The sequence below is a fragment of the Pan paniscus genome, chromosome 18, assembly GCF_029289425.2.
Source record: "Pan paniscus chromosome 18, NHGRI_mPanPan1-v2.0_pri, whole genome shotgun sequence".
NCBI lineage: Eukaryota > Metazoa > Chordata > Mammalia > Primates > Hominidae > Pan > Pan paniscus.
In genome coordinates, this window is record NC_073267.2 from 19,531,900 (window position 1) to 19,556,716 (window position 24,817).

The following is a 24,817-nucleotide window of genomic DNA, read 5'->3' on the forward strand; positions in this document are numbered from 1 at the left end:
ATATTAACGGAGTTAGTAATGATTTGAACGCTTTCGGAATTATCAGTTTGAACTATTCTGGTATTAATCTTGGCATATCTGTTAACATTTACAACTCAACTATATACATCCATTAAATAAATGCTTTAAATCTGACTCAGCAAGGTCAGCTAGGCATCTGTTCCAACTACAAAGCAGTTTTGCTATAATAATGATAATGATTTTTTCTAATCATAACTGAGCTAACCTATTTGAGCTAATATGCCAGGCAGCTTGAAGTAATAATATTAATTTCATCTTTCCAGTACCTTAGGAGATAGGTTCCACAATTATCTTCATTTACGAAAGAGGAAACTGAGGCACAGAGGGGTTAAGGAACTTGCCCTAGGTCAACCAGCCAGCAAATGGGGGAGCTGGGATTCAAGCCCAGGCTGGCAGGCTCCAGAGCCAGGCTGAGCTGCTAAATGAAGACCCACTAAGCCCCAGGCCTTGAAGCAGGTGCTTTATGGGTATTAACTCTTTTTTTGTTTGTTTCAGACAGGGTCTTGCTCTGCTGCCGAGGCTGGAGCACAGTGGCACATGATCACGGCTCACTGCAGCCTCAACCTTCCAGGCTCAAGCAATCCTCCCGCCTCAGCCTCCCGAGTAGCTGCGACCACAGGAGCATGCCACCACACCCAGCTAATTGTTTTCCCCCGTGGGACTCTACTTGATATAATTTTTAAAATTATTTGTGGAGATTGAGTCTCCCTATGTTGTCCAGGCTGGTCTCGAACTCCTGAACTCAAGTGATCCTCCCATCCTGGCCTCCCGAAGTGCTGGCATTATAGGCGCAAGCCAATATGCCTGGCCAGTATGAACTCATATTTAATCATCCCATCAGTGCTAGGCAAGATGGGTCAAATGGATTCCATTTCACATGTGGGGAACTCAGCACTCTGAGGGGCATGAACTCACCCAAAGTTAAGAGGCTGAATCAGGATCTGAACCCAGAACTCCCTGAATCCAAACTCCCAAACCCAGCTCCATGACCCCTGTCAGAGCCCGGCTCTAAGGCAACACTAAGAGACAGGACGCTACTCACTTTCCGCCAGGCCGTGTAACTGTGGACTGGATCTTTGCTTCGGTCCCAGTGTTTCTCAGAGACACCTGAACTCCCGCAGGACCCAGGGGCTGCCCTTTGCTGAGGACCTGCCATGGAGAAGAAAGTTAGGGCCCACCCAGCAAAGCACCCTCCTCTCAAAGCACTGGCAGCCCTGCTTACAACTCCCAGGTGGAGCCAGGAACCCTCTTTGGGTCAAGAATCCCATTGAAAAGATGATATAAATCATGGATATGTTTCCTGGGGATGAGGTAGGAGAGGGAACAGTAACAGTAAAATAAGACTCTATTTCAATGAATCTAAGACATCATCAGTTATAGATTCACCATTATTGGTCTGGGTGGGTGTGGTGGCTCACGCCTGTAATCCCAGCACTTTGGGAGGCTGAGGCAGGCAGACCACTTGAGGCCAGGAGTTTGAGACCAGCCTGGCCAACATGGTGAAACCCTCTCTCTACTAAAAATACAAAAATTAGCTGAACGTCACGGCACATGCTTGTAATCCCAGCTACTCCTGAGGCTGAGGCAGGAGAATCACTTGAACCCAGGAGGCGGAGGTTGCAGTAAGCTGCAATCGTGCCACTGCACTCCAGCCTGGGTGACAGAGGGAGACTCCATCTCAAAAAAAAAAAAAAAAAAAAAGTAAATATACATAAAAATAAAAATATAAAAATTAGCTGGGTCAGGTGGCACACACCTGTAATCCCAGCTACTGGGGAGGCTGAGGCAGGAGAATTGCTCAAACCCAGGAGGTGGAGGTTGTGGTGAGAGAGACTGCGCTACTGCACTCCACCTTAGGCCACAGAGCGAGACTCTGTCTCAAAAAAATAAATAAATAAAAATAAAAATAAAAAAAGATTCACCATTATTTTGCAAACCATCGATAAAGAAAAAACTACCCAAGATCCCCATCTCTAACAAGAAGCCCACACATACAGCTGGGATGGCAGGGCCTCCCCCTCACCGCAAAGGTAGAGGAGAAAGAAGCCCATCATGAAGAGAAGGACAGGAAGGAAGGAAGGACAGGAAGGAAGGAAGCACATCTCAACCTCAGGCACAGGGCGGGTGGAGGAAAAACGACTCTCCCCTGAGAATCTGAATCGCGAGAGCTGGGGCACACACCCGTTAGGACTCTAAATTCACACCACCGTGGCGGTCCAAAAAAATCTCAGAACTTAAATGATGGGAATCCTCCTAGGTAAGTGTCAGAAGCAGATGCACGCTCTCTCTGGGAGAAGCTGACTTCAATTCACCCACAGGGACAGCAAGATGCCACAAGGCTTAGAGAGTGCGTCCTTCCAATTCGGCATCCCTGTAAAAGGCCATCCCTGACATAAACACTAACAGCGGCTGGGTGCACAGCGTACACCTGTAATCCCAGCACTATGGGAGGTGGAGGCAGGCAGATCACCTGAGGTCAGGAGTTTGAGACCAGCCTGGCCAACACAGCAAAAGCTCATCTCTACTGAAAATACAAAAATTAGCCAGGCATGGTGGCACACACTTGTAATCCTAGCTACTCGGGAGGGTGAAGGAGCGGGAGGGTGAGGCAGGAGAATCACTTGAACCTGGGAGGTGGAGGCTGCAGTGAGTCAAGATTGCACCACTGCACTCCAGCCTGGGCAATAGAGCAAGACCCTGTCTCAAAATAAAAAATAAAAAAATAAAAACACCAACAGCCTATGCTCTGGGAGCAGAGGGGATGACCAGCAACCTCAATCTCACTCCTAAATACACCTGCTGCGTTCTACACAGGATGAAGTACAGAGTTCACAGGCTCCCTTGCCACTTATCCATGGGTCCCCTGTGGGATCAAAGTCCCCAGGTTAAAGTATCCTGCATTTTTTTAAAAAAGGATTTAGTATACATTATAGAGTGAACAGGAAAAATAATCAAGTTCCAAAGACAAACCTTGCCATTCACAGAGAACCCAGTGAAGACAAAGTTGATGTCTCCGCCCTTTGTGCAGATGTCACTGACTCCATCCACATGGAGTTCCACGGTCGTCGGCTCTGAGGAACGAAGCAGGGGAGGAAACGGGGGCACAAGACACAAAGGCAAGCTTAGTTTTGGGGAACAGTGAACCTAAGTAGAATGTATTTTTATTATTCAGATTTCATTTCACTTTTGAACACTTAATACACTCGTGTGTTTCCAAATCCAAAGGTACAAAAAAGTATTCTGGGAAAAGTCTCCCTCTCACCCCTATCCCCCTAGCCTCCTGGTTTCCTGCCCCAGAGGGAATTCGTGTTTAGAGTATAAAATAATTTTACAACGCCTTTCAGCTAAGTTATATCTCAGAGTTCCAGTGAAAATTCAGTGAGCACCAAATAATTTTATTTCCTGAATGCTCATCACCGACCAGGCACTGAGCTGAGTGCCTTTAATCCTCACAATTATCTTAAGAGACAGGCAGTAATAGCTGCAATTTACTGAGGGGTAAATTAAGGCACAGAAAGGTTAAAGGAGCTCCCAAGATCACAGAGCTTCTGAGTGACAGAGCCCCAATTCGACCCTAAAAGTCTGGCTCTGGATCTGTTCTCTGACCAAGGACATGAGCTCAGCCATGTTAAACCAGGAACACAAACTCCAGGGCCACAGGGGCTTCATGGGTTCGAAGTAAGCGGAGCATCCTCAGGGGGACTGTGGCAAATTGAAAGGAGACAACTGCCACTCAAGTCTGCCAACCACTACCATGCTTTGCCAGAGCTTCCAACTTCTCCGAAAAACTGGAAATCTGGATTTTATATACCATCTCTTGATTTTTCAATATCAGCAATTAACTCCATTTTTTAACTGAAGAGTTCATCATAATAGGGGTTAAGGTTGAGTTTTTGAAAGGTTAGGAAGAATATGGAGTAATGAGTAGAGAAAAAAATGGAAAACCATGAGATGAGATTTTCAGTTAAGATGAATTACACACGTGCTTGCACGCATACATGCACGTGCACACACACACACACACACACACAAAGACTCCAATAAAAAATGGGCAAAAGACTTGAACAGGAATCTTACAAAAATAGCTAGCCCATGGCAAATAAACATAAACATACGAAAAAGTGTGAAACCTCATTGGCCATCAGTGGAATGTAAATCAAGGCCACAGTGAGATAATACCACACCCCTACCAGAAGGGCTAAAATTAAAAAAAACTGACGATACCAAGTGTAGGTTAGGATGTGGAGCAATGGAAACCCTTGTACACTGCTGGGAGAACACAAACTGGTGCATCCACTTTGGATGTTTGCAAACACCTAAAGCTGAGCATGTATCAGCTCTATGGCTCAGCAACTTTACTCCTGTGATATACTCAGCAAAAATGCAGACACACATGTATCAAAATATACATACAAGAATGTTCACAGGAGCACTACTCTTAGTGGCCAAAATCGGTAAGCAACTCAAATGGCCATCAACAGTAGAAGAGATCACTGATACAAAATATGAATATAAAATATAAATATAGGCCAGGCGTGGTGGCTCTTGCCTATAATCCCAACACTTTGGGAGGCCAAAGCGGGCAGATCACTTCAGGTCAGGAGTTCGAGACCAACCTGGGTCAACATGATGAAACCCCATCTCTACTAAAAATACAAAAATTAGCTGGGTGTGGTGGTGCACACCTGTAATCTCATCTACTGAGGAGGCTGAGGCACAAGAATTGCTTGAACCCAGGCAGAAGTTGCAGTGAACCGAGATCACACTCCAGCCTGGGCAGCAGAGCGAGACTCAGTCTCAAAAAAAAGAAAAAAAGAAAATAAAATATAAATATTTTATAAAATATAAATAATTTTATATTTATGCATCAGAATTCTGAACAGCAAAGAGAATGAACTAAAGCTACAAATGATACAGATAAAGTTCATAATGTTGAGTGAAAGAAACCAGATATTAAAAAGTTCCCTGCATGATAGCATTTGTATAAAGTTCAAAACGACCAAATGGATCTCTCATTTGTAGAAGGTCAGGGTGGTGGTCACCTGGAGGGTGGGGTGGGATGGCTAATGAGCACCCAGGATGGGGACTTCTGGGGTGCTGGTGAAGTGCTATCTTATCATCTGGATGGTGGATACATGGGTGTGTTCACTTAGTGAAAATTCATCCAAGGCACTTTTCTGAAAGCATAATTCAATTAAAAAGCTTATCAACAGCACCAGTTGGGGGTAGGGTGGGGGGTGGCAAACACAACACTCCTCCAGGCCACCAATCTGGACTTCTGCTTTGGCCATGAGCAGGGCTACATTCCTCTCCAGCTTTCTGGAACGTACCAGCCAGGCACCCCCCGCCCTATCCCTGACTACAAACTGATAAAACAGCTGCTCTCACAGAGCCAAATTAGCTGTCAGCTGCCTGAGCCTCATTTTAGCCTTGGTGATGGCAGGTGCTAAATTCTTCCTTGTCTAATGCACGAGCAAGCCTGATATCAACAACGGTGATCCCTACTCCTCTCCCCAAGCCATGGACTGGGGTCACCCACACCTGTTCTGCTGAAACATCAAGAGTCTCTCCTCTTCAAAAATGTAAACTACATCAAAACAGACCCTCTCTTCTGATCTCAACCCCATCCCCAACTCCCCAGCTATGCCTGAAGACAGTTATATGAGGAAAGTTTGGAGCTTTTATTGGGATGTGTGCAGAAGGGCTGTTTTCGAATACTGAGTACTTGCTAATTACGTGCCAGCCACTCTGAACACTCAGTATTGGTTTATTAACCCTCCAAGTACCCAGTGGGGCAGGGACTATAACTACCCTTGCTCGACAGTGAGGAGCCAGGCTGACACGGGGGAAGTAACTTGCCCAAAGGTATTTAACTGGTAAGGTTTAAGGCTGACAGTCTTCTCATCTCATGGGACATAAATCTGGATTTTTATGACAAATCTCACAATCTTTAAATGTTTCAATTAATTCCATAAAAAATTAAAAAACTGAGGGGGCTAAAAAAGAAGCCATCCTGGGACGGGAACCAAGTCCCCACTCTTGATTTCTATACTGTTCTACGGCCACGTAATGAGTGAAACTGCAAGGGAGGAGTTTCCAGAAAGGTAGAAGAAAAGATGTCTATTTTTCAAAGGTGACAGAAAGTCTTAAGGTAGATTAAGGTAAATCCGAACGAAACCAGAGTGATGGGGGCAAGGAGGGGAGGAATACAAACCCTCTTCCATACTGGAAATGATCCTTAATATTTTAATAGTTTATGCACTCTGCTAGCCTAAATTAATATTCGGCATATCATCTAATCTTTTACAAAGAATGTCTAGTGATTCAGTTAACTTACCAAAACTCCACCCCAGGGGAGGCTCAATCTTCAGAATGAAATCCCCCTAAAAGGAAAAAAAGAAAATGTAATTTCAAGAAATGAGAATTGTGACTCTGGCTTAATTTAGTTTAGTGTTATCATTTAATCTGAAATTTTTTTACACCGGAAATGAAATTCTAAGAGTAAGCCTTGTTCTTCTATATGGTACTGAGCACTGATTCTCTTCAGAAGCTACAAGCTGAAGCTGAACACCAGAAGTTTTCATCTAAACAATCAGAAGACAGTGCTGAAGCCCATTCATGAGTTCTAAAGACACTAGGTTCAGCCACTCACTGTCTTTTAATACTAAACATACTATAATTCTATTAATTGAGTCTCCCATTAAGCCCTCACGTGCCTACAGTTGCACAAGTTAGCATGTATCTTCAGGAACTAAAGTCACCTCTTAAAACTAGATTTGGCCAGGCACAGTACCTCACACCTATAATCCCAACACTGTGGGAGGCCAAGGCAGGAGGGTCACTTGAGGCCAGGAGTTCAAGACCAGCCTAAGCGACATAGCAAGACCCCATCTGTACAAAAAATGTTCTTAAAAAATTAGCTGGGTGTGGTGGCAGGCGCCTACAGTCTTAGCTACTTAGGTGGAAGAGGCAGGAGGATCACTTGAGCCCAGGAGGTCAGTGCTGCAGTGAACCATAATTGTGCCACTGCACTCCAGCATGGGCAGCGGAGGGAGATCCTGTCTCTAAACAATACATTAACTCATTAATTCAATAAATAAAACTACATTTTACTTATCAACCCTGGTTTCTTTGTTTTTGTTTTTGTTTTTTTTGAGATGGAGCTTTGCTCTGTTGCCCAGGCTGGAGTGAAGTGGTGCGATCTTGGCTCACTGCAACCTCCGTCTCCTAGGTTCAAGCGATTCTCCTGCCTCAGCCTCCCAAGTAGCTGGGACTACAGGCATCCACATGACACTCGGCTAATTTTTTTGTATTTTAGTAGAGACGGGGTTGCACCATGTTGCCCAGGCTGGTCTCACACTCCTGAGCTCAGGCGATCCACCTGCCTCAACCTCCCAAAGTGCTAGGATTACAGGCATGAGCTACCACATCCAGCCTCCTGGTTTCTTGAGACTGATACTGATACTATTTAAAAATTAATTAAATAGATTTCAGGACAGACCCAGCTAGTCCATCTCTAGAAATCAATCCTATGCATTCTGGATGAAGAGTTAAGTTCAAGAATATTTCCTGGTGTGTTATGTTAAAATTACTACTATTTTAAAATTGGGGAAAGTCTATATGTCCAAGTAGTTAAATAAATTACAGTTTGGGTTTGACTCTGACACACTATGCAGTGATTAAAAAGAAGTCAGTAGGCCGAGCATGGTGGCTCATGCCTGTAATCCCAGCACTCTGGGAGGCTGAGGTGGGCGGATCACCTGAGGTCAGGAGTTCAAAACCAGCCTGGCCAACATGGTGAAACACCATCTCTACTAAAAATACAAAAAAAATTAGCTGGGCATGGTGGTGGGTGCCTGTAATCCCAGCTACTTGGGAGGCTGAGGCAGAAGAATCACTGGAACCCAGGAGGCAGAGGTTGCAGTGAGCCGAGATCGCGCCACTGCACTCCAGCCTGGCTGACAGAGTGAGACTCTGTCTCAAAAAAAAAAAAAAAAAAAAAGGCAGTAAATCTATCTATGCTAATGTTGAAAGCACGCAAGAGGAAAAAACCAAATGTCCCTCTGGTATTGAAAGCATTAACACAGGGGAAAAAATGAAACTGCAGAATAAATCCTATTGTTTGATTTCATTTGTATTAAAAAATATATCAAAATCAAAACTATGTATATTGACTATTTTTGCAACTTCCTATGAATCTGTATTTCCAAATAAAAGGTTTATATGTGGGAGGATGGGATTGTATAGAGGTGTTTGTGGATACATATCTATGTGCATGTGTGCTTGTGTGTATTTGCATATATACATATGTATGTGTACCCGTGGATATCTGAATAACTATAAATAGAAAGCAATCTGTTAGGATGCACATCAAAATTTTATAAGAGGGCCGGAAACACTGGCTCACACCTGTAATCCCAGCACTTTGGGAGGCTGAGGCACGTGGTTCACTTGAGGTCAGGAGTTCGAGACCAGCCTGGCCAACATGGCAAAACCCCGTCACTACTAAAAATACAAAACATTAGCTGGGTGTAGTGGCAGGTGCCCGTAATCCCAGCTATTCGGGAGGCCGAGGAAGGAAAATGGCTTGAACCTAGGGGGTGGAGGTTGGAGTGAGCCAAGATCACGCCACTGCACTCCAGCCTGGGCGACCCAGCGAGACTCCATCTCAAAAGAAGAAAAAAAAAAAAAAAAAAAAAACACCTTTATCAGATTATCAGAGGTTATCACTACAGAGGGAGGTAAAATTGGAGGGAAAAGGGTACAAATTTATTTCACATACTTCTAAAGACCTTGACTTTTTTTTTCACATAGTTCATGAATTCATGTATTACTTATACAATTGTTTTAACAATACTTTAAGCTGCCTGCAAGTAACGGGTTCCATGAAATCAGAGTTTCTCAGCCCTGGCACTACTGACATCTGGGCTGTCGTAGGCAGCACTGTAGCGCATTTAGCTCCACGCCTGGCCACTACTCACTGGGTGACTGTAGCGCACAGCCACAGATGTCACAACAAAAACATCTCTAGACATTGCCAAATGGCCCTAAACACAGAGAGAGCCACTGTATTCGTCAAGGCAGTTTGTAAGTTGTCTCCCTCCAAATGTGGCTAGGATTACCATATTCCACTAATAATTTACAAAACAGATGAGCATTTGCTAGTGTAGGAAAGGGCATGGTTAGTGCAGCCTGGTGAGGCACACTAGTGACTTCCCATCATAAGTGACAAGCAGTCCCCTCTTACCTTATCATACAAAGGGATCATAAAGTAACCATTATTAGGGGCACAGTCTGTCTGGTATTTCAAAGTCCCATGCTTGGTGTACAGCTTTATCTGGAAAGGAAGGAAGGAAAACAGAAATCATAACATTGCCTTTGGGAATTAACTACACATGTTACACTTGAATGCACTCAGTCAGTATACATTCACTGAGGACCTATTATATACCAGCTTTTAACACGGGGCATTACTGGGGACAGAGGGAAATCAACAAACTCTCTCCCAAATCATGTGACTCAATGTTTTTCAGATTAGAAACCACCTACAGCCTATTACAATGCCTTATTTTTCAATGCTTTTCTGTGTATTTTAGTGGCTGTCTCTAGGTAGCTCGTGTAAGTTTCTGGGTCTAAAACAAATTTGCCAACTTTGCCATTAGTAAGGTGCTTATTAACATGCAAATTCCTGGCTGGGCACGGTGGCTCATGCCAGTACTCCCAGCACTTCAGGAGGCTGAGGTGGGCAGATCACTTAAGGTCAGGAATTTGAGACCAGCCTGGCCAACAAGGTGAAACCCTGTCCCTACTAAAAATACAAAAAAAGTTACCCAGGCATGGTGGCAGGCACCGGTAGTCCCAGGTACTTGGGAGGCTGAGGCAGGAAAATTGTTTGAACTCAGGAGGCGGAGGTTGCAGTGAGCCAAGATCATGCCACAGCACTCCAGCCTGGGAGACAGAGCAAGACTCCGTCTCAAAAATAATAATAAAAAAAAAATAAAGTAAAATAAATTGCAAATTCCTGGGGCCCACCTCTATTTCTCAACTAAAGGTCTGGAATGAGGGCCAGAAATCTTCCTTACTAACTCTGAATAATTTCAAATACTTGGAGCAACATTCATCTAGAAACTTAATTTTCTCATTACTTTCATTCTCCGAAGAAAAAGAGACTAAAAAGACATTTAATGTCTGTCCTCTCTTCAAGGACTCTCTAAAACTCTTACATTCTGAGCATTACCAGACACGAAGTGTTAACCCAGTAAGATGCCCAAATGCCATCTGAGTCTTCCACATGTTGCGTGGCCTTGGGCAAGCTCATGTTCGGTTTCTTCAGGTGTAGACACAGAGCCACTCCTTTTCATGTGGTTGTACAGATTCACATCAACGCATATTAAGCACCTACTATAGAATATGGATTCAAAGAAAAATCAGTTTGCGGCCAGGCATGGTGGCTCATGCCTGGATTCCCAGCACTTTGGGAGGCCAAAGAAGGAGGATCACTTGAGCCCAGGAGACCAGCCTGGACAACACAGCCACACCTCATCCCTACTAGAAAAAAAATTAGCTAGGCATGATGGCACGTGCCTGTAGCCTCAGCTACTCAGGAGGCCGAGGCAGGAGGATTGCTTGAGGCCAGCAGTCAGAGGCTTTGGTGAGCTATGATGGTGCCACTGTACTCCAGCCTGAGCAACAGTGTGAGACCCTGCCTCAAAATAAAACAAAATAAAATAAGTAAAATGGAAAAAGCAGTTTGTATTACTATTTAATATCTCTCTCTGAAGAAAAAGGCAACACAGTGTAATACGTAGGGAACATACCGGGCTCAAGGAAAATTTCCTAAATGTACCTGCACAGCTCAACCACTCTGAGGCTCAGTTTCCATGTCTGTAAAAGGAAGCAGTTGGGTCTGATGCACCTAAAAGCCTCACCTCCAAAATGTTAATGCTCTATGACCATGAAACAAACCATGACACAAGCTGCAATGAAACAGTCAAATCTTACCAGCTAAGAAGATGTACAAAGTGACTAACTCATAAAATGAACATTTGAACATTTGGGAAAGGACTCGTGTGAAATAAGGTTAAGCCTGTATGTAAAGTTCTCAGAGGTCAGTGACCACAGCTTCATTCCCCAGTGCCTGAGACAGTGTCTTGCTTACTCTAGGTACTCAGTGAATTTGCTACAGGTGACAAAGAGATTCAGATGCATGCATTTAAGGCAGGGACTGGAAATTCACCAGCCTAGACCGCTTAGGGAGGCAACATCAAGGGGCATTCATCCAAAAGGATTCAGATTACTACAAAACCCAAGCCAAGTGTGGCAGCCTAAAGATCGGCTGGTTTTCCAGAGAAATAAAGAACCCAGTTTTTAATGTGAAACCTGCTGATTGTTAAAGTATTAGCAACCAGTATAATTTTTTTTTTTTTTTTAACAGTAAGGTCCCTGTTAGAGAAGAAAATGTCAGTCTCATGAGAGTATGGAGTTTTGTCTGTTCTGTTCACTGTACTGCTATATCCACACTGGGGACAAGGCTTCAGTATGTGCCGGGGCTCAGTAAATAGTTGTTGACTCAATGAACACGATGTAAAAACACCCAGGATGGGAGAAAGCTAGAGAAGAATGGCGGCAGTTGCATAGGAACGCAAAAAAACACAATCAAGAAATAACCGTGAAATATCATGATTATTTCTACATCTTTCATAAAGTACAATCAGGACACAGGATGGCAATGTAATCTACGTCAAGATGGCCAGTATGAAATGTCTGATTTCAGAATCTGAATTACTTACGAAAGAATGAGTGTCCCACACCATCTGGACAGGCAGCTCTTGGGCTTAAGGAACACACTTCGAAATGGGTCACAAAACCTGTCCTCTGCTCTCAAGGTCACTATTAGTATGAGGGTGAGGGTGGAGGGGGGTGCCTGTCTTTTCCTTCCTTCCAGAACCCCTGGAAACTACAAGTTGCAAGAGGCCTTACCGACCTCTTGCATTTCAGCTTCTGAAATGCCCTGTGCCGTCTACAGCCATACCACCCTGAACGTGTCCTGTCCCCAGTGCAGACCTAGGAGGTGGCATAGGCACCCAGAAACATGTACCCAGGAAATCCTAGGAGCCTTGCCGCTGCCAGTGGGTAGATTCATTCAATGCCTGACCTCTGACCTCTTCAGACTGAAAAAGCAGCAAACAAGGGGGCCTTGAAGATGATCACGGATCCGCTTGTTTAAGAAATGTATCTGCTGGGTTCCACTCTTTCTCTCCCAACACCATCCTATAGGTACAAAAACTGAAACCTAGAGCAAGGGCAGGTCGCAGAGCTGGTGGGGTGTGGAACTGACTCCCTCCCCCTCCCCCAATCCTCAGCAGCCCGCTTTGCAGAACACAGAGCTTCACCCTTCACTGCCAGCCCTGGAACAGCTCAAAGGTGCTTTCAGACGATCTTTGGGGTCTTATTCCCCAATCCCTCTCTTTGGCATTTCCCAGCCTCTTCCTTCGTTTTCTCCTAAATTACCTCCGAGGCACCCGCTCTTTTCCTCTTCCTTGTCCTACCCCACCATAAATCCCCTCCCAAAAATGAGGCCCAGGTCTTGCTCTGGTCCCCTCCCATCTACCGGGACAAATGACATTCTGCCCCTACCTCCATCCATCCCTTTCCTCTTTACGGGAAACTTTCTGGGTCATAATCCCACCGGGCTGATAAACATTTAACAGGACTTTACAACTTAATTAAAAACACACACACACACACACACAAAAACCTTCAGCACAAATCTCTAGGGTAATTCCATTAACTACTCATTAAGGCAATCAGGGCAGCTGGCAACTCTCCATTTTCAGAAGTGGAGGGGAGCCGGAGAAATAAAAAATAGCTTTCCGGCCCCAGGGTTGCCAATACTGATCTACTAGGTCAGAATCTATGGGATGGGAATTGATGCTCTTTAAAATCATGCCGCGGGGTTTGGAGGAGCAGTGGATTAGAACTTCGGGGGGTTCTGGGCTGTGGAGTTTGGGGGATAAGACATGTGGTCTCTAGGATCTGGAATGTGGGTTTGGGGAAATCTGAGTTTCAGGGGGTCTGATTCGAGGAGATCTCAGGTCTAAATTTTAAAGAAATGGAGTCTGGGCTCCAGGGAATTTAGGGTCTGGGTTTTGAGGATCTGGGGTCTGTGTTCCGGGGATCTGGAGTCCGGGTTTTGAAGAACCTGAGGTCTGGCACCCCCTCAGTCCTTAGACGACCCCATGATAAGAACCTCCCCTCCAGCGCGACTGGGGAGGGGCTGCAGGGAGCCCGCGGACAGCATAGCCTCGGAAGAGGTAAGGGCTCCAAGGACTCCACCCCGCCCGGTGTCAGAGACGAGGCCAGCGCGGCCCAGAGAGGCTGAACCACCGGCCCGGCGACTCGGCGCCGGGCGGCGGGGCGGGCACTCACCTCGATGAGCGAGTAGTTGATCTCCACGTCCGACTTGACGAAGCCACCGCAGCCCACCACGATGTCCTCCGAGCCGTGCGCCGGCCCCACACCGCTCAGCAGCAGCACCACCGCGGCGGTGACCACCGCGGGCCCCAGCGGCCCCGCACCCTGGCCCACCGGCATGGCCCGACCTCCCCCAGCTAGACCAACCGCCGGCAGCCGGGTGCCGCCCCTCACACTGCACGCTGCAGGCTCCTTCCTCCTCCTAGGCCGGCTGACAGCCCAGGCCCCGCCGCCAGCCGCCGCCGCCAGCCGCCGCCGCCGCCGCCAGCCGCCGCCGCCAGCCGCCGCCGCCAGCCGCCGCCGCCAGCCGCCGCCGCCAGCCGCCGCCGCCAGCCGCCGCCGCCAGCCGCCGCCGCCAGCCGCCAGCCGCCGCGCACGCGCGCTTCGACCCCACGTTCACAGCCCCAAAGGAGAGAACTAAGGCGCATGCTCGGCAAGGAAACGAGACCATCTCTGCCTTCTAGAGGCCTGGAGGACTCCGCGCAACATCTTGCTGGTGCGACGCAAGGTGCATGCCTACAGGGAGAAGCTCCAAAGATGAATTCTACTTTAGAATTCACCATCACAGCTGGAAAGGACGGGAGATTTTGTTGGTGGAATTATCTAACAACTTTCTCAAATCTTTCTGACCCATACATTTCGCAGGTAAAATATATAATCTCACAAAAAGCTTTGGGGCCGGGTGTGTGGCTCACGCCTGTAATCCCAGCACTTTGGGAGGCTGAGGTGGGTGGATCGCTTGAGCCCAGGAGTTCGAGACCAGCCTGGGCAATATGGCGAAACCCCATCTCTACACACACACACACACACACACACGCACACACACACACACACGAAAAACGCTTTAGGAATTTGTGTAAGCTGGTGTATTTTTCCATGATAAATGATCGATACTTTTTTAAGCGAAACGTGTTAATGTTAGCATATTAAAGAAAGTATGTAGGATTTATTTTAATCCTAGCTCTAATAACATATGCCTAGAAACAAATTATGATGAGTTTTCTTCCCCTAAGGAAGAAGTGCATGCAGTCAGTATACTTTGAATTAGCTCTGCAAGATGAAACATGATTTGCCTGAAAACAAGCTCAAATCCAGCATATTTTGTCCCAAGAGTGAATTCATATGTACACTGAATTTAACTACCAGTCACCACATCAAAATACACACCAAAGAGGCCGGGCACAGTGGCTCACGCCTGTAATCCCAGCACTTTGGGAGGCCGAGATAGGCAGATCACTTGAGGTTAGGAGTTTGAGACCAGCCTGGCCAACATGGTGAAACCCTGTCTCTACTAAAAACACAAAAAATTAGCTGTGTGTGGTGGCGCACACCTGTCATCCCAGCTCTTTGGAAGGCTGAGGCAGGAGAATCGCTTGAACCCAGGAGGCAGAGGTAGTAGTGAGCCAAGATCACACCACTGTACTCTGGCCTGGGCAACAGAGCGAAACCCTGTCTGGAAAAAAAAAAAAATACACAGTTCGTCCTGTCTTCCTACCCTTGCCACATACTTCCCTTCTCCATTTTTGTCTGTTGCAGAACCCCTGTCCAGAGACTGGGGCAGCCTTCCCCTCCAAAGCCACGTTCTGGTGGGTTTCTGGGTAAGTAAAGTCGAACGGAAGGGTTGGGGTGGTGCCTCACCCGCCTGCATTTGCTGCTCTGATTCCCAGCCATGGCCCTTCCCCTGTGCTTCCAAAGGCCAGCAAGTCTTTCTCCATCCCAGCCTCAGTGCTTTCTTCTTCGTGTTCAGTGTCTACCATCTGCATCCTGTTCCCATTCACTCACTGGAGTGAGATCTTGATTTGAATCCCGGCTCTGCCTGTTAGCAGGCCATGTCGCAAACCTCCGGAGTCTCAGTTTTCCCTCTGTAAAATGGGGATGACTCAACCTGCATGAGACGGAAAGTGCTTAGTGCTTGCACACAGCAGGTGCTTAATAGTAATAGAATTGTCTCCAATACTTGATTTCAGTCATCCCACCAACATTTAATAGGCACCTACTATGTGCTAAGCCCCAGGGGTGAGGAGATAAAGGAGCAAGTGTCTACTTTCTAGAGGGTTCCAGGCAGATTGCGAAAATAGCTGCTTCTCCAGGGCCAGCTCACAAGGCACTTGAGGATGTGCTCCCTCCCAACCACACAGCATTCAGACCTCAGTAGCACATGACATGTGGATTTGAATCCTGGCCCTACCACTTCGTAGCTGTGTTGCTTTGGACAAGTTACTTAACCTCTCTGTGCCTCAGTCTCCACTCCTTCAAAATGGGATTAATAATAGCACTTAGCTCATAGGGTTGTGAAGCTTAAATAAGATAAGATCTGTAAAGCACTTAGAGCAGGGCCTGGCAAATAATGAGTGTAAGTGGTAATTATTTTTTTTTCTTTTGAGATGGAGTTCCACTCTTGTTGCCCAGGCTGGAGTACAATGGCACTATCTTGGCTCACTGCAACCTCCGCCTCCTGGGTTCAAGCGATTCTCCTGCCTCAGCCTCCCAAGTAGCTGAGATTACAGGCATGCACCACTATGCTCGGCTGATTTTGTATTTTTAGTAGAGACAGTGTTTCTCCATGTTGGTCAGGCTGATCTCAAACTCCCGACCTCAGGTGATCTGCCTGCCTCGGCTTCCCAAAGTGCTGGGGATTACAGGCGTGACCCACTGTGCCTGGGCTATTCATTTTCTCTTTTTTTTTTTTTTTTTTTTTGAGACAGAGTATCACTCTTGTTGCCCAGGCTGCAGTGCAATGGTACAATCTCAGCTCACTGCAACCTCCACCTCCCAGGTTCAAGCAATTCTCCTGCCTCAGCCTCCTGAGTAGCTGGGATTACAGGCGCCTGCCATCATGCCCAGCTAATTTTTGTAGTTTTTTGTAGAGACCGGCTTTCACCATGTTGGCCAGGCTGGTCTCAAACTCCTGACCTCAAGTGATCTACCCCCCTCGACCTCCCAAAGTGCTGGGATTACAGGCATAAGCCACCACACCCGGCCTAAATGGCTATTAAATAAATGAAAAATATCAGGCTTTGAATGTGTGGAACTGGTAGAAAGAGCTTAGAGATTTTCTAAACAGCTCTACTGGGGGGTCCAGCCCCTGCTTCCCAAACTTAAGCATTTATGGACCACTCTTGATGCTTTTTTGTCCTACTGGGGCAAAAACTAAATTGAGTCACTTTTTTTACTTGAATAAACTGTTTTTAAAAAGAAACTCTCTATCACTGCTAAAATAGGAAAAATCTATAGCATCACTTTCCATATAGGAGAACTCCAAAAACAATTTCAGGGAAAATCAAGCCACGTTAATAATTTATGTCAGAACGGTTGCTTCCCCAAGTTGGCTCTGCATTAGAAAAGGGAACTTGGTGGCCTGGCGCAGTGGCTCACGCCTATAATCCCAACACCTTGGGAGGCTGAGGCAGGTGGATCACCTGAGGTCAGGAGTTCGAGACCAGCCTGACCAACATGGTGAAACCCCATCTCTACTAAAAATATAAAAATTAGCCAGGTGTGGTGGTGGGAGCCTGCAATCCCAGTCACTCAGGAGGCTGAGGCAGGAGAATCACTTGAACCCAGGAGGTGGAGGTTGTGGTGAGCCGAGATCACACCAGTGCACTCCAGCCTGGGCAACAGAGTGAGATTCCATCTCAAAAAAATAAAAAGAATAAAAATAAAAAAGAAAAGGGAACTTGGTAAGGCTTAGAGAAGAGTCAGAGACCAGAACCAGGCAAGACCTTCTGGCTGGTGTCATCAGAAAGATTAAAGAGACCTGAGGCCAGGCACAGTGGCTCACACCCATAATCCCAACACTTTGGAGGGCCAACCCCGACAGATCACTTGAGGCCGGGAGTTCGAGACCAGCCTGGCCAACATGGCGAAATCCCATCTCTACTATAAACAAAAAAATTAGCCAGGGGTGGTAGCTTACGCCTGTAGTCCTAGCACTCTGCGAGGCTGAGGTGGGAGGATTGCTTGAGGCCAGTAGGTCGAGACCAGCCTGGCCAACATGGTGATACACCACCTAAAAACACAAAAATTAGCCAGGTGTGATGGTGGCTTGTAATTTCAACTACTCAGAAGGCTGAGGCATAAGAATCGCTTGAGCCAGGGAGGCGGAGGTTGCAGTGAGCCCAGATCACGTCAGTGCACTCCAGCCTAGGCAACAGAGTGAGACTCCATCTCAAAGAAAAATAATAATAATTAAAGAAAAAAAGCTGAGGGAGGAGTTCAAGCTTCTTCTACAATGATAGTTTTGGTCAACGGACTTCTGATTCCCAGGGAAATGTCTCTTTCCCTTGCCAAGGGCTATCCCTTGGTTTAGCCACTGAATCTCTCTGCACTTCTATTTCCTTCCCCATCTGTAAAATAGATCTATAATAATATACTCATACATTTATACAATTATAAACTATTAATTTACAGGCTGGGTGTGGTGGCTCATGCCTGTAATCCCAGCACTTTGGGAGGCTGAGGCAGGTAGATCACCTGAGGTCAGGAGTTCGAGACCAGCCTGGCCAACATGGTGAAACTCCATCTCTACAAAAAATACAAAAATTAGCTGGGTATGGTGGTGGGTGCCTGTAATCCCAGCTACTCAGGAGGCTGAGGTGGGAGAATCGCTTGAACCTGGGAGGTGGAGGTTGCAGTGAGCCGAGATTGCACCACTGCACTCCAGCCTGGGAGACAGAACAAGACTCCATCTCAAACAAACAATAATAACCTACCTTATGGGTTCATGTAAGAATTAATGAGACAATCTTTGTGAAACGAGAAATGCCCTGCAGACATTAGGTGGGGTTAGTGAATTGCTTTCTTTTTACCCAGGGGCCAGTAGAGGTACAGAGAGGTAAAGTGACTTACCCAGGGTCACACAGCTACTTGCCTGGCCAGGATCCTGCAGGGGTGAATGGCAGGAAAAGCTTTCCCTGGTGCCCCTCTTTTGCAGCCTGGTCTGGAGGGGATACAGGAGGCCACTGAGACCAAAAGACTTCTGGTCGCTTGGGAGAGAAAACTTCTCAGAAGAACTTGTTTCCCGGCTTGAAAAGGAGTGGATGAGGAACCGCAGTGCAGCCCGGAGGTAAGTGGGTGGAGGTCAAGAACTCACCTGATGCTCCTTCAGAAAAGCTCATCATTGGCCGGGTGTGGTGGCTCACGCCTGTAATCCCGGCATTGTGGGAGGCCGAGGCAGGCAGATCACAAGGTCAGGAGTTCAAGACCAATCTGGCCAACATAGTGAAACCCCATCTCTGCTAAAAATACAAAAATTAGCTGGGCGTGGTGGTAGGCACCTATAATCCCAGCTACTCAGGAGGCTGAGGCAGGAGAATCGTTTGAACCCAGGAGGCAGAGGTTGCAGTGAGTGGAGATGTAACCATTGCACTCCAGCCTGAGTGACAGGGCCAGACTCCGTATCAAAAAAACAAACAAACAAGACAAAAACAAAAACAAAAACAAAAAAAACCTCATCATTTGACCCCCAGTCCAGCCCCCAACGCTACTCTGGCTGCACTGCCGCCTCCCCACCTTGCCTTCCAGCTGATCCCACTAAGTAGTATCAGGCTTAAGATATGGTTCCTCCCAGAACGCATCACAGGTTCCTACAAATGGGGAACAAACAGGTTCCTTCAAATGGAGAAATGGCAGAATGACAGGCAGCAAACAGAAGAGGTATTTTAAGGCCGGGGTGGAGGGTTGGGAGGTGACTCAACAAACAAGCAGCTGCTCACTTACTATATAACCTGAGCAATTCCTTTCCTGAGCCTCAGTTTTCTCATCTGTTCAGTGGGGATGTCATTAGCCCCAGCTCATAGCTTATGGGGATGAAAAAAAAAGATGATTTATGGAAAAGAACTTGCAAATGGGAAGTGCTCAAGCACTGTTAGTCATCCAGAGGGTGTTAAGATCTTTGGAGTTATCCACTCTGTCCACTCCTGCCCTCAGTGGCATCTCTGGAAACTTCTCTGCAGCCCTTAGAGCCTGGGATGCCTCATTTGAGAAACTCTGGTCTAGATAAATGAGCCTGCATAGGATTAGATAAAATTGGGTTAAATGCTGCCCTGCCTTCAAATAGTGATGACCTTGGACACGTTGCTTAATCTCACCAGACCTTGGTGTTTCAGGAGACAGAACAAAAAAGGAAGTTAGCTCTGTGGGAAGTTCCCTGCATACTCCGGGATTTTGTGGTAGTTGTTGCAGATGGCTGAATCCCACACATTAAGAGAGACAGAGGAGAGAGAGATTGATACTATAGGTTCACACAGCTAAGAGGATCTAGCCTCAGGTGTTGCTGGATCAGGGGACTCAAATGATGTCAGGATTCTCTCCTTTCATCTCCCATCCCAACTATTATCTATGTGTTGGTCTCTCCATAAGGCCTATCCCTTCCCATGCAAGTTCAGCAAACTCCAGCAGAATGAGAGAGCATCTCTGTCCTAACGTCCATATAGTAAATCCCAAGGAAGGCCTCTAATTGGCCCGGCTCAAGTTATGTGCCTGTCAGGGGCCAATCCCATGCCCAGGGGGCTGGTGCCATGACTGGTGGTCCCTTCAGAGCCACAGAAGTGGGTAGGGGCTGTTCCCACAAAGGAAGGGCATGTGTTTTTCCAAACAGAATAAGTAGTGTGAGAGAACCAAAACATCAGTTCTCTCTCACCCCAGGCATGGCTTGCTGGACCCCCTTCACTGGGTTGGTTGGTTGGTTTGTTTTTTGAGACAAGAGTCTCGCTCTGTCACCCAGGCTAGAGTGCAGTGGTATGATCTCGGCTCACTGCAACCTCCACCTCCTGGGTTCAAGCGATTCTCCTGCCTCAGCCTTCTGAGTAGCTGGGACCACAGGCGTGTGCCACCACATCTAGCTCATTTTTAAATTTTTTAGTAGAGACAGGGTCTCACCATGTTGGCCAAGGTGATCTTGAACTCCTGACCTCAGGGGATCTGCCTGCCTTGGCCTCTCAAGGTGCTGGGATTACAGATGTGAGCTACTGCACCTGACTCACCCTCTACTTTTAAATGATTTTACGGAAGTGGCAGAATCCAGTCCACAGGGGCTCTGGAAGGAGCCTCTGCCAACTCCTGGCATCCCCAGCCAACATGAAAATTACAGGTCACCCAACACTAGAACTAAAGGGTAGAAACATTCTCCAGAACAGTTTGAGAATCCTCCCATAAACAGTTGACAGAAAGAAAGGGGAAAGATGGGGTTATACAAAGACCAGGCTCCGTCAGCTTCTGAAACAACCGACTGCACCCACAGAGAACTTTGGTTTTCTTTCTGAAGTATTTTGCAACCACTGGGGGAAGGGAGAGGGCGTCCTCCTGAGAGGCCACACAACAGCCACCTGCTGGTCAAGTCGGCTTCACTAATTTTTGTATTTTTTATTAGAGGCGGGGTTTCTCCATGTTGCTCAGGCTATCAGACTGGCCCTGAACTCCTGACCTCAGGTGATTCGCCCGCCTTGGCCTCCCAAAGTGCTGGGATTACAGGTGTGAGCCACCGTGCCCGGCCTCCACCACTCCCTTTTGTATCCCCCAACTCACACCTTGCCCATGCCACTCATGCATACCCCCTGCCTTGCCCCACCATCATTTGTGAGATCTGCACTAAATGGCCTTCAGTCCAGAGACCAGACGTCAGACAGCAATCTGGACATCTTCCTTGATGGGAGGTGAGACCTGCAGGAGAGGAAAACACTTGCTATGGAGCCTGCAGGCTGAACACACTGACTCTCTGGGGCAAACAGCTCAAATAGAACTGAGCAAAACCTCAGCCAGAAAGAAAACTTGCCAGTGAACCCTTCCCCGACCCCATTTTGCAGATGGAAACACTAAGGCTCAGAGGAGAGGAGACAGAGCAGGCATTGGAACCACAGTCTCCTGGCTCCAAAGCCAAGTTCTGTCCACCCAGCCAAGCTCCTTCCTTCCTTCTATAAATGTTTATAACAGCATGTGCGGGGGGCACTCTTATTAGGCCCTTTGCACACATCACTCAATCTGTTTTTCCCATTCATTTGACAAGTGTTTATTGAGCTCCCACTGTGTGCAGGAGCTGGACTCTATACTAGGGACATCTCGGTGGAAAACACAGGCAAAGTCTACCCACCTGGGGTTCTAACGAGACAAAGAGAGGGTTGGAGCCATGGGCATGGCTGTGAAGGCAATGAATTAAATGGCAGGATCAAACAGGAAAGGGTGGGCAGGGATGCTCTCTGTATGGAAGGGGCATCTTCTTGGCTTTGAGATCCAAATGCCAAAATAGTTGTGAGCAGCAGGCCACACCCACTCAGTAACAGAGCTGAACCACAACCCTCCATAGATGCCAAACCAAACACCAGATCAGACCAATAATGTGGGACAGAGACCTTGGCCTTGAAGGGTCTGGCCACCTGAGCTCACCAGAGGTTTTTTCTTATGCTTCTCTTTTTATTATTATTTTATTATGGTGAGGTTGGGGGTCCTTAGTGCACAAGAAACCCTCTACGAACCATAAATCAAGATCTAGGCTCAAATCCCTGCTCTGCCCTTGCTGTGTGACCTCGGGTGGCTGTCGCCATCTCTCAGAGCCTCAGCTTCCCCTTCTGTAAAATGGAGAACCTAATAATGCTCACCTGGCAAGGGGATCCAGGGGAGTCAGTGAGCTCCTTCGTGTAAAGAGCTGATCCCAGCACGTGGCCCCGGGTCACAGATCTGTAATGGGGATTGAAATTACTGATAAGTGGCCAGGCATGGTGGCTCACACCTGTAATCCCAGCACTTTGGGAGGCCGAGGCAGGTGGATCACCTAGGTCAGGAGTTTAAGACCAGCCTGGCTAACGTTGTGAAACCCTGTCTCTACCAAAAATACAAAAATTAGCCAGGCATGGTGGTGTGTGCCTATAATCCCAGCTACTTGGGAGGCTGAGGCAGGAGAATTGCTTGAACCCAGGAGGCGGAGGTTGCGGTGAGCTGAGATTGCTATACTGATAACCTTATAGGTTGTCAGAGCCACAGGGGACTCAGTGGGGGACCACACCCATCCTCTCACACACACAGAGAGGAGCAGTGTCCCCGCCCAGGAACACACAGCAACCGGACTGTCAGCAGCTGCATCGCCCCAGCCTCTCCTTTCTGGCCCAGGGCTTCTGACCTGCCTCACAGGGGCCCTCGGGCCTCCCCCATCTCCTCCTCTCCCTCCCTCACCTTAGCTCTTCTCTGTGGCCCCTGGTTATAGCCAAAGGCTGGGGATCTTATTAGTTTGAGGCAGCCTGAGCTTCTGTCTGCACTTTCACCCAGAGCTAGAGCACCAGGCCCCATGCCCATCAGCCGTGATTCTCCACCAGTTCAAAACCACCTAAGGGCTGGCTGATTGTGTGTGTTGGGGACGGGGTGCTGTTCTTCCTCCAGGTTGACAACACGATAGGTTGAAAAGTACATGAGAGGCCAGGTGTGGTGGCTCACATCTGTAATCCCAGCACTTTGGGAGGCCGAGGTGAGCAGATCACCTCAGGTCAGGAGTTCAAAACCAACCTGGCCAACATGGCATAACCCCTTCTCTACTGAAAATACAAAAATTAGCTGGGTATGGTGGCACTTGCCTGTAATCCCAGCTACTCGAGAGGCTGAGGTGGGAGAATCACTTGAACTGGGAGGTGGAGGTTGCAGTGAGCCGAGATCACACCACTGCACTCCAGCCTGGGCGACAGAGCAAGACTTTGTCTCAAAAAAAAAAAAAAAAGGAAAAAGAAAAAAGAAAAGTGCATGGGCTCTGGAGGCAGAGAGCTGGAATCAAATTCCAGTTCTTTTACTTCTCAGCTGTGTGCCCTTGGGCAAGTTCGCTTCTCTGAGCCCCAGTTTTCTCATCTGTGAAATGGGAACAACACCTGGCTTCTCAGGCGGTCTTAGGATGACTGGGGAGTGCCTGGCACATAGTAGGTGCTCAACAGGTGTGCTTTCCCATGGCCATCTAAGAGGCCTCAGAGTGCCCTCCTGCCCTGCCCCCCAACTCCCATGATTGTCTCTTAAGTGGGTACTCAGGGTGATAAGGAGGAACAGGTGAGGGAGCCAGGCTAGATCCACACCCACCCATCTCCACTGTTGGGAAAACAACCCTTTAATGCCTGGCCCTGCCGCTGGCAGCTGAGAGTATAAAATGGGACCCAGAGCTAATCTCTCCCTTCCCCTCAGGCACAACAAGGCAATAGCATTTAAAAGGAAAAGCGGCAGTGGCATGGAGGCTCCAGAGACCGAGCCCTTCCTACGGCAAGAAGGGAGCCAGTGGGGCCCACTGCTGAAGGCCATCTGGCAGGTGTTCCATTCTACCTTCCTCCTGGGGACCCTCAGCCTCGTCATCAGTGATGTCTTCAGGTTCACTGTCCCCAAGCTGCTCAGGTGAGTCCCAGACCTCAAGTGCCCTGCTAAGGTGGGTGGTCTCTTAGTGGCATCCTTCCAGGGCCAGGGGGCTTCAGCTCTCCCGCCTTTGCCTATACATCTGGTGCTCGGGACACTGGATGGTGGGTGAGAAGGATACTGAGGAAGGGAAATGGATTAATGAGAAAGTGACTGACCCCCAGAAGGGCAAATAAGCAAGCTCTTACCTGACTGCATCAATTAGTTTTTGCTGTAAAATGCCCCAAAAGTGAGTGGCTTAAAATGACAAACATTCTTTTATTTAGTTCATGGTAATGTGGGTCAGTAATGTGGGCTGGGCTCAGCTGGGTGGTTCTTCTTTTCTTGGCTGGGTTTTCTCATGTGCCTGCAGTTGTGTATCTGAGACTGGGATGGCTGTCTCTGCTCCATGTGGGTCCCCATCCTCCAAAAGGCTAGCTCAGACTTGTTCATGTGGCTGCTTGGGAGGGTTCTAAGAAATAGACCAAAAACCACATTTTCTCTTGAGGCCTAGGCTCAGAGCCAGCATGGCTTTACCTCCACTGTACTCTGTTGGCCAAAGCCGGTTTTGTAGCCAGCCCAGATTCAGGTGGTGTCTGCTCAGCTGACATAACAAAGCATCACAGACTGAGACTGAGTGGCTTGAACAACAGAAATGTATTTTATCATGATTCTCGAAGCTGGAAGTTCGAGATTAGTATCTGCAAGGTGGTTCCATCTGAGGCCTCTGTCCTTGGCTTGCAGTTGGCCACCTCCTCCCTGTGTCCCCATATGGTCTTTCCTCTGTTTGCGCCCCCTGGTGTCTCCTTGTGTGTCTACATTTCCTCTTCTTAAAAGGACCCTAGTCAGATTGGGTTAGGGCCCAGCCTAATGACCTCATTTTAACTTCATTGCTTCTTTAAAGGCCCTATTTCCAAATACAGTCACATTCAGAGGTACTGGGGGTCGGGGCTTCAACATATAAAGTTTGTGAGGA

General features: G+C 47.5%; 2 protein-coding genes across 2 annotated transcripts in view; one reads left to right on the forward strand and one right to left on the reverse strand.

Annotated features, from left to right (window-relative positions):
- The window catches only part of LOC129394166 (BOS complex subunit NOMO3-like), a 29,085-nt gene extending 15,317 nt beyond the window's left edge, over positions 1 to 13,768 (reverse strand). Inside the window, exons 1-5 of the mRNA XM_055099452.2 lie at positions 13,450 to 13,768; positions 9,269 to 9,358; positions 6,359 to 6,404; positions 2,992 to 3,092; positions 1,064 to 1,170 (exon numbers count right to left, since the gene is read on the reverse strand). Of these exons, the coding sequence (XP_054955427.2) occupies positions 1,064 to 1,170; positions 2,992 to 3,092; positions 6,359 to 6,404; positions 9,269 to 9,358; positions 13,450 to 13,614 (509 nt within the window). The 5' untranslated portion in view covers positions 13,615 to 13,768. The remainder of the gene's footprint in view (positions 1 to 1,063; positions 1,171 to 2,991; positions 3,093 to 6,358; positions 6,405 to 9,268; positions 9,359 to 13,449) is intronic.
- A 66-nt stretch (positions 13,769 to 13,834) lies between these two features.
- The window catches only part of LOC117978216 (ATP-binding cassette sub-family C member 6-like), a 44,341-nt gene continuing 33,358 nt past the window's right edge, over positions 13,835 to 24,817 (forward strand). The window contains exons 1-4 of the mRNA XM_063598436.1: positions 13,835 to 14,139; positions 15,031 to 15,092; positions 18,428 to 18,559; positions 23,641 to 23,844. Coding sequence (XP_063454506.1) covers positions 13,921 to 14,139; positions 15,031 to 15,092; positions 18,428 to 18,559; positions 23,641 to 23,844 — 617 coding nt within the window. The 5' untranslated portion in view covers positions 13,835 to 13,920. The remainder of the gene's footprint in view (positions 14,140 to 15,030; positions 15,093 to 18,427; positions 18,560 to 23,640; positions 23,845 to 24,817) is intronic.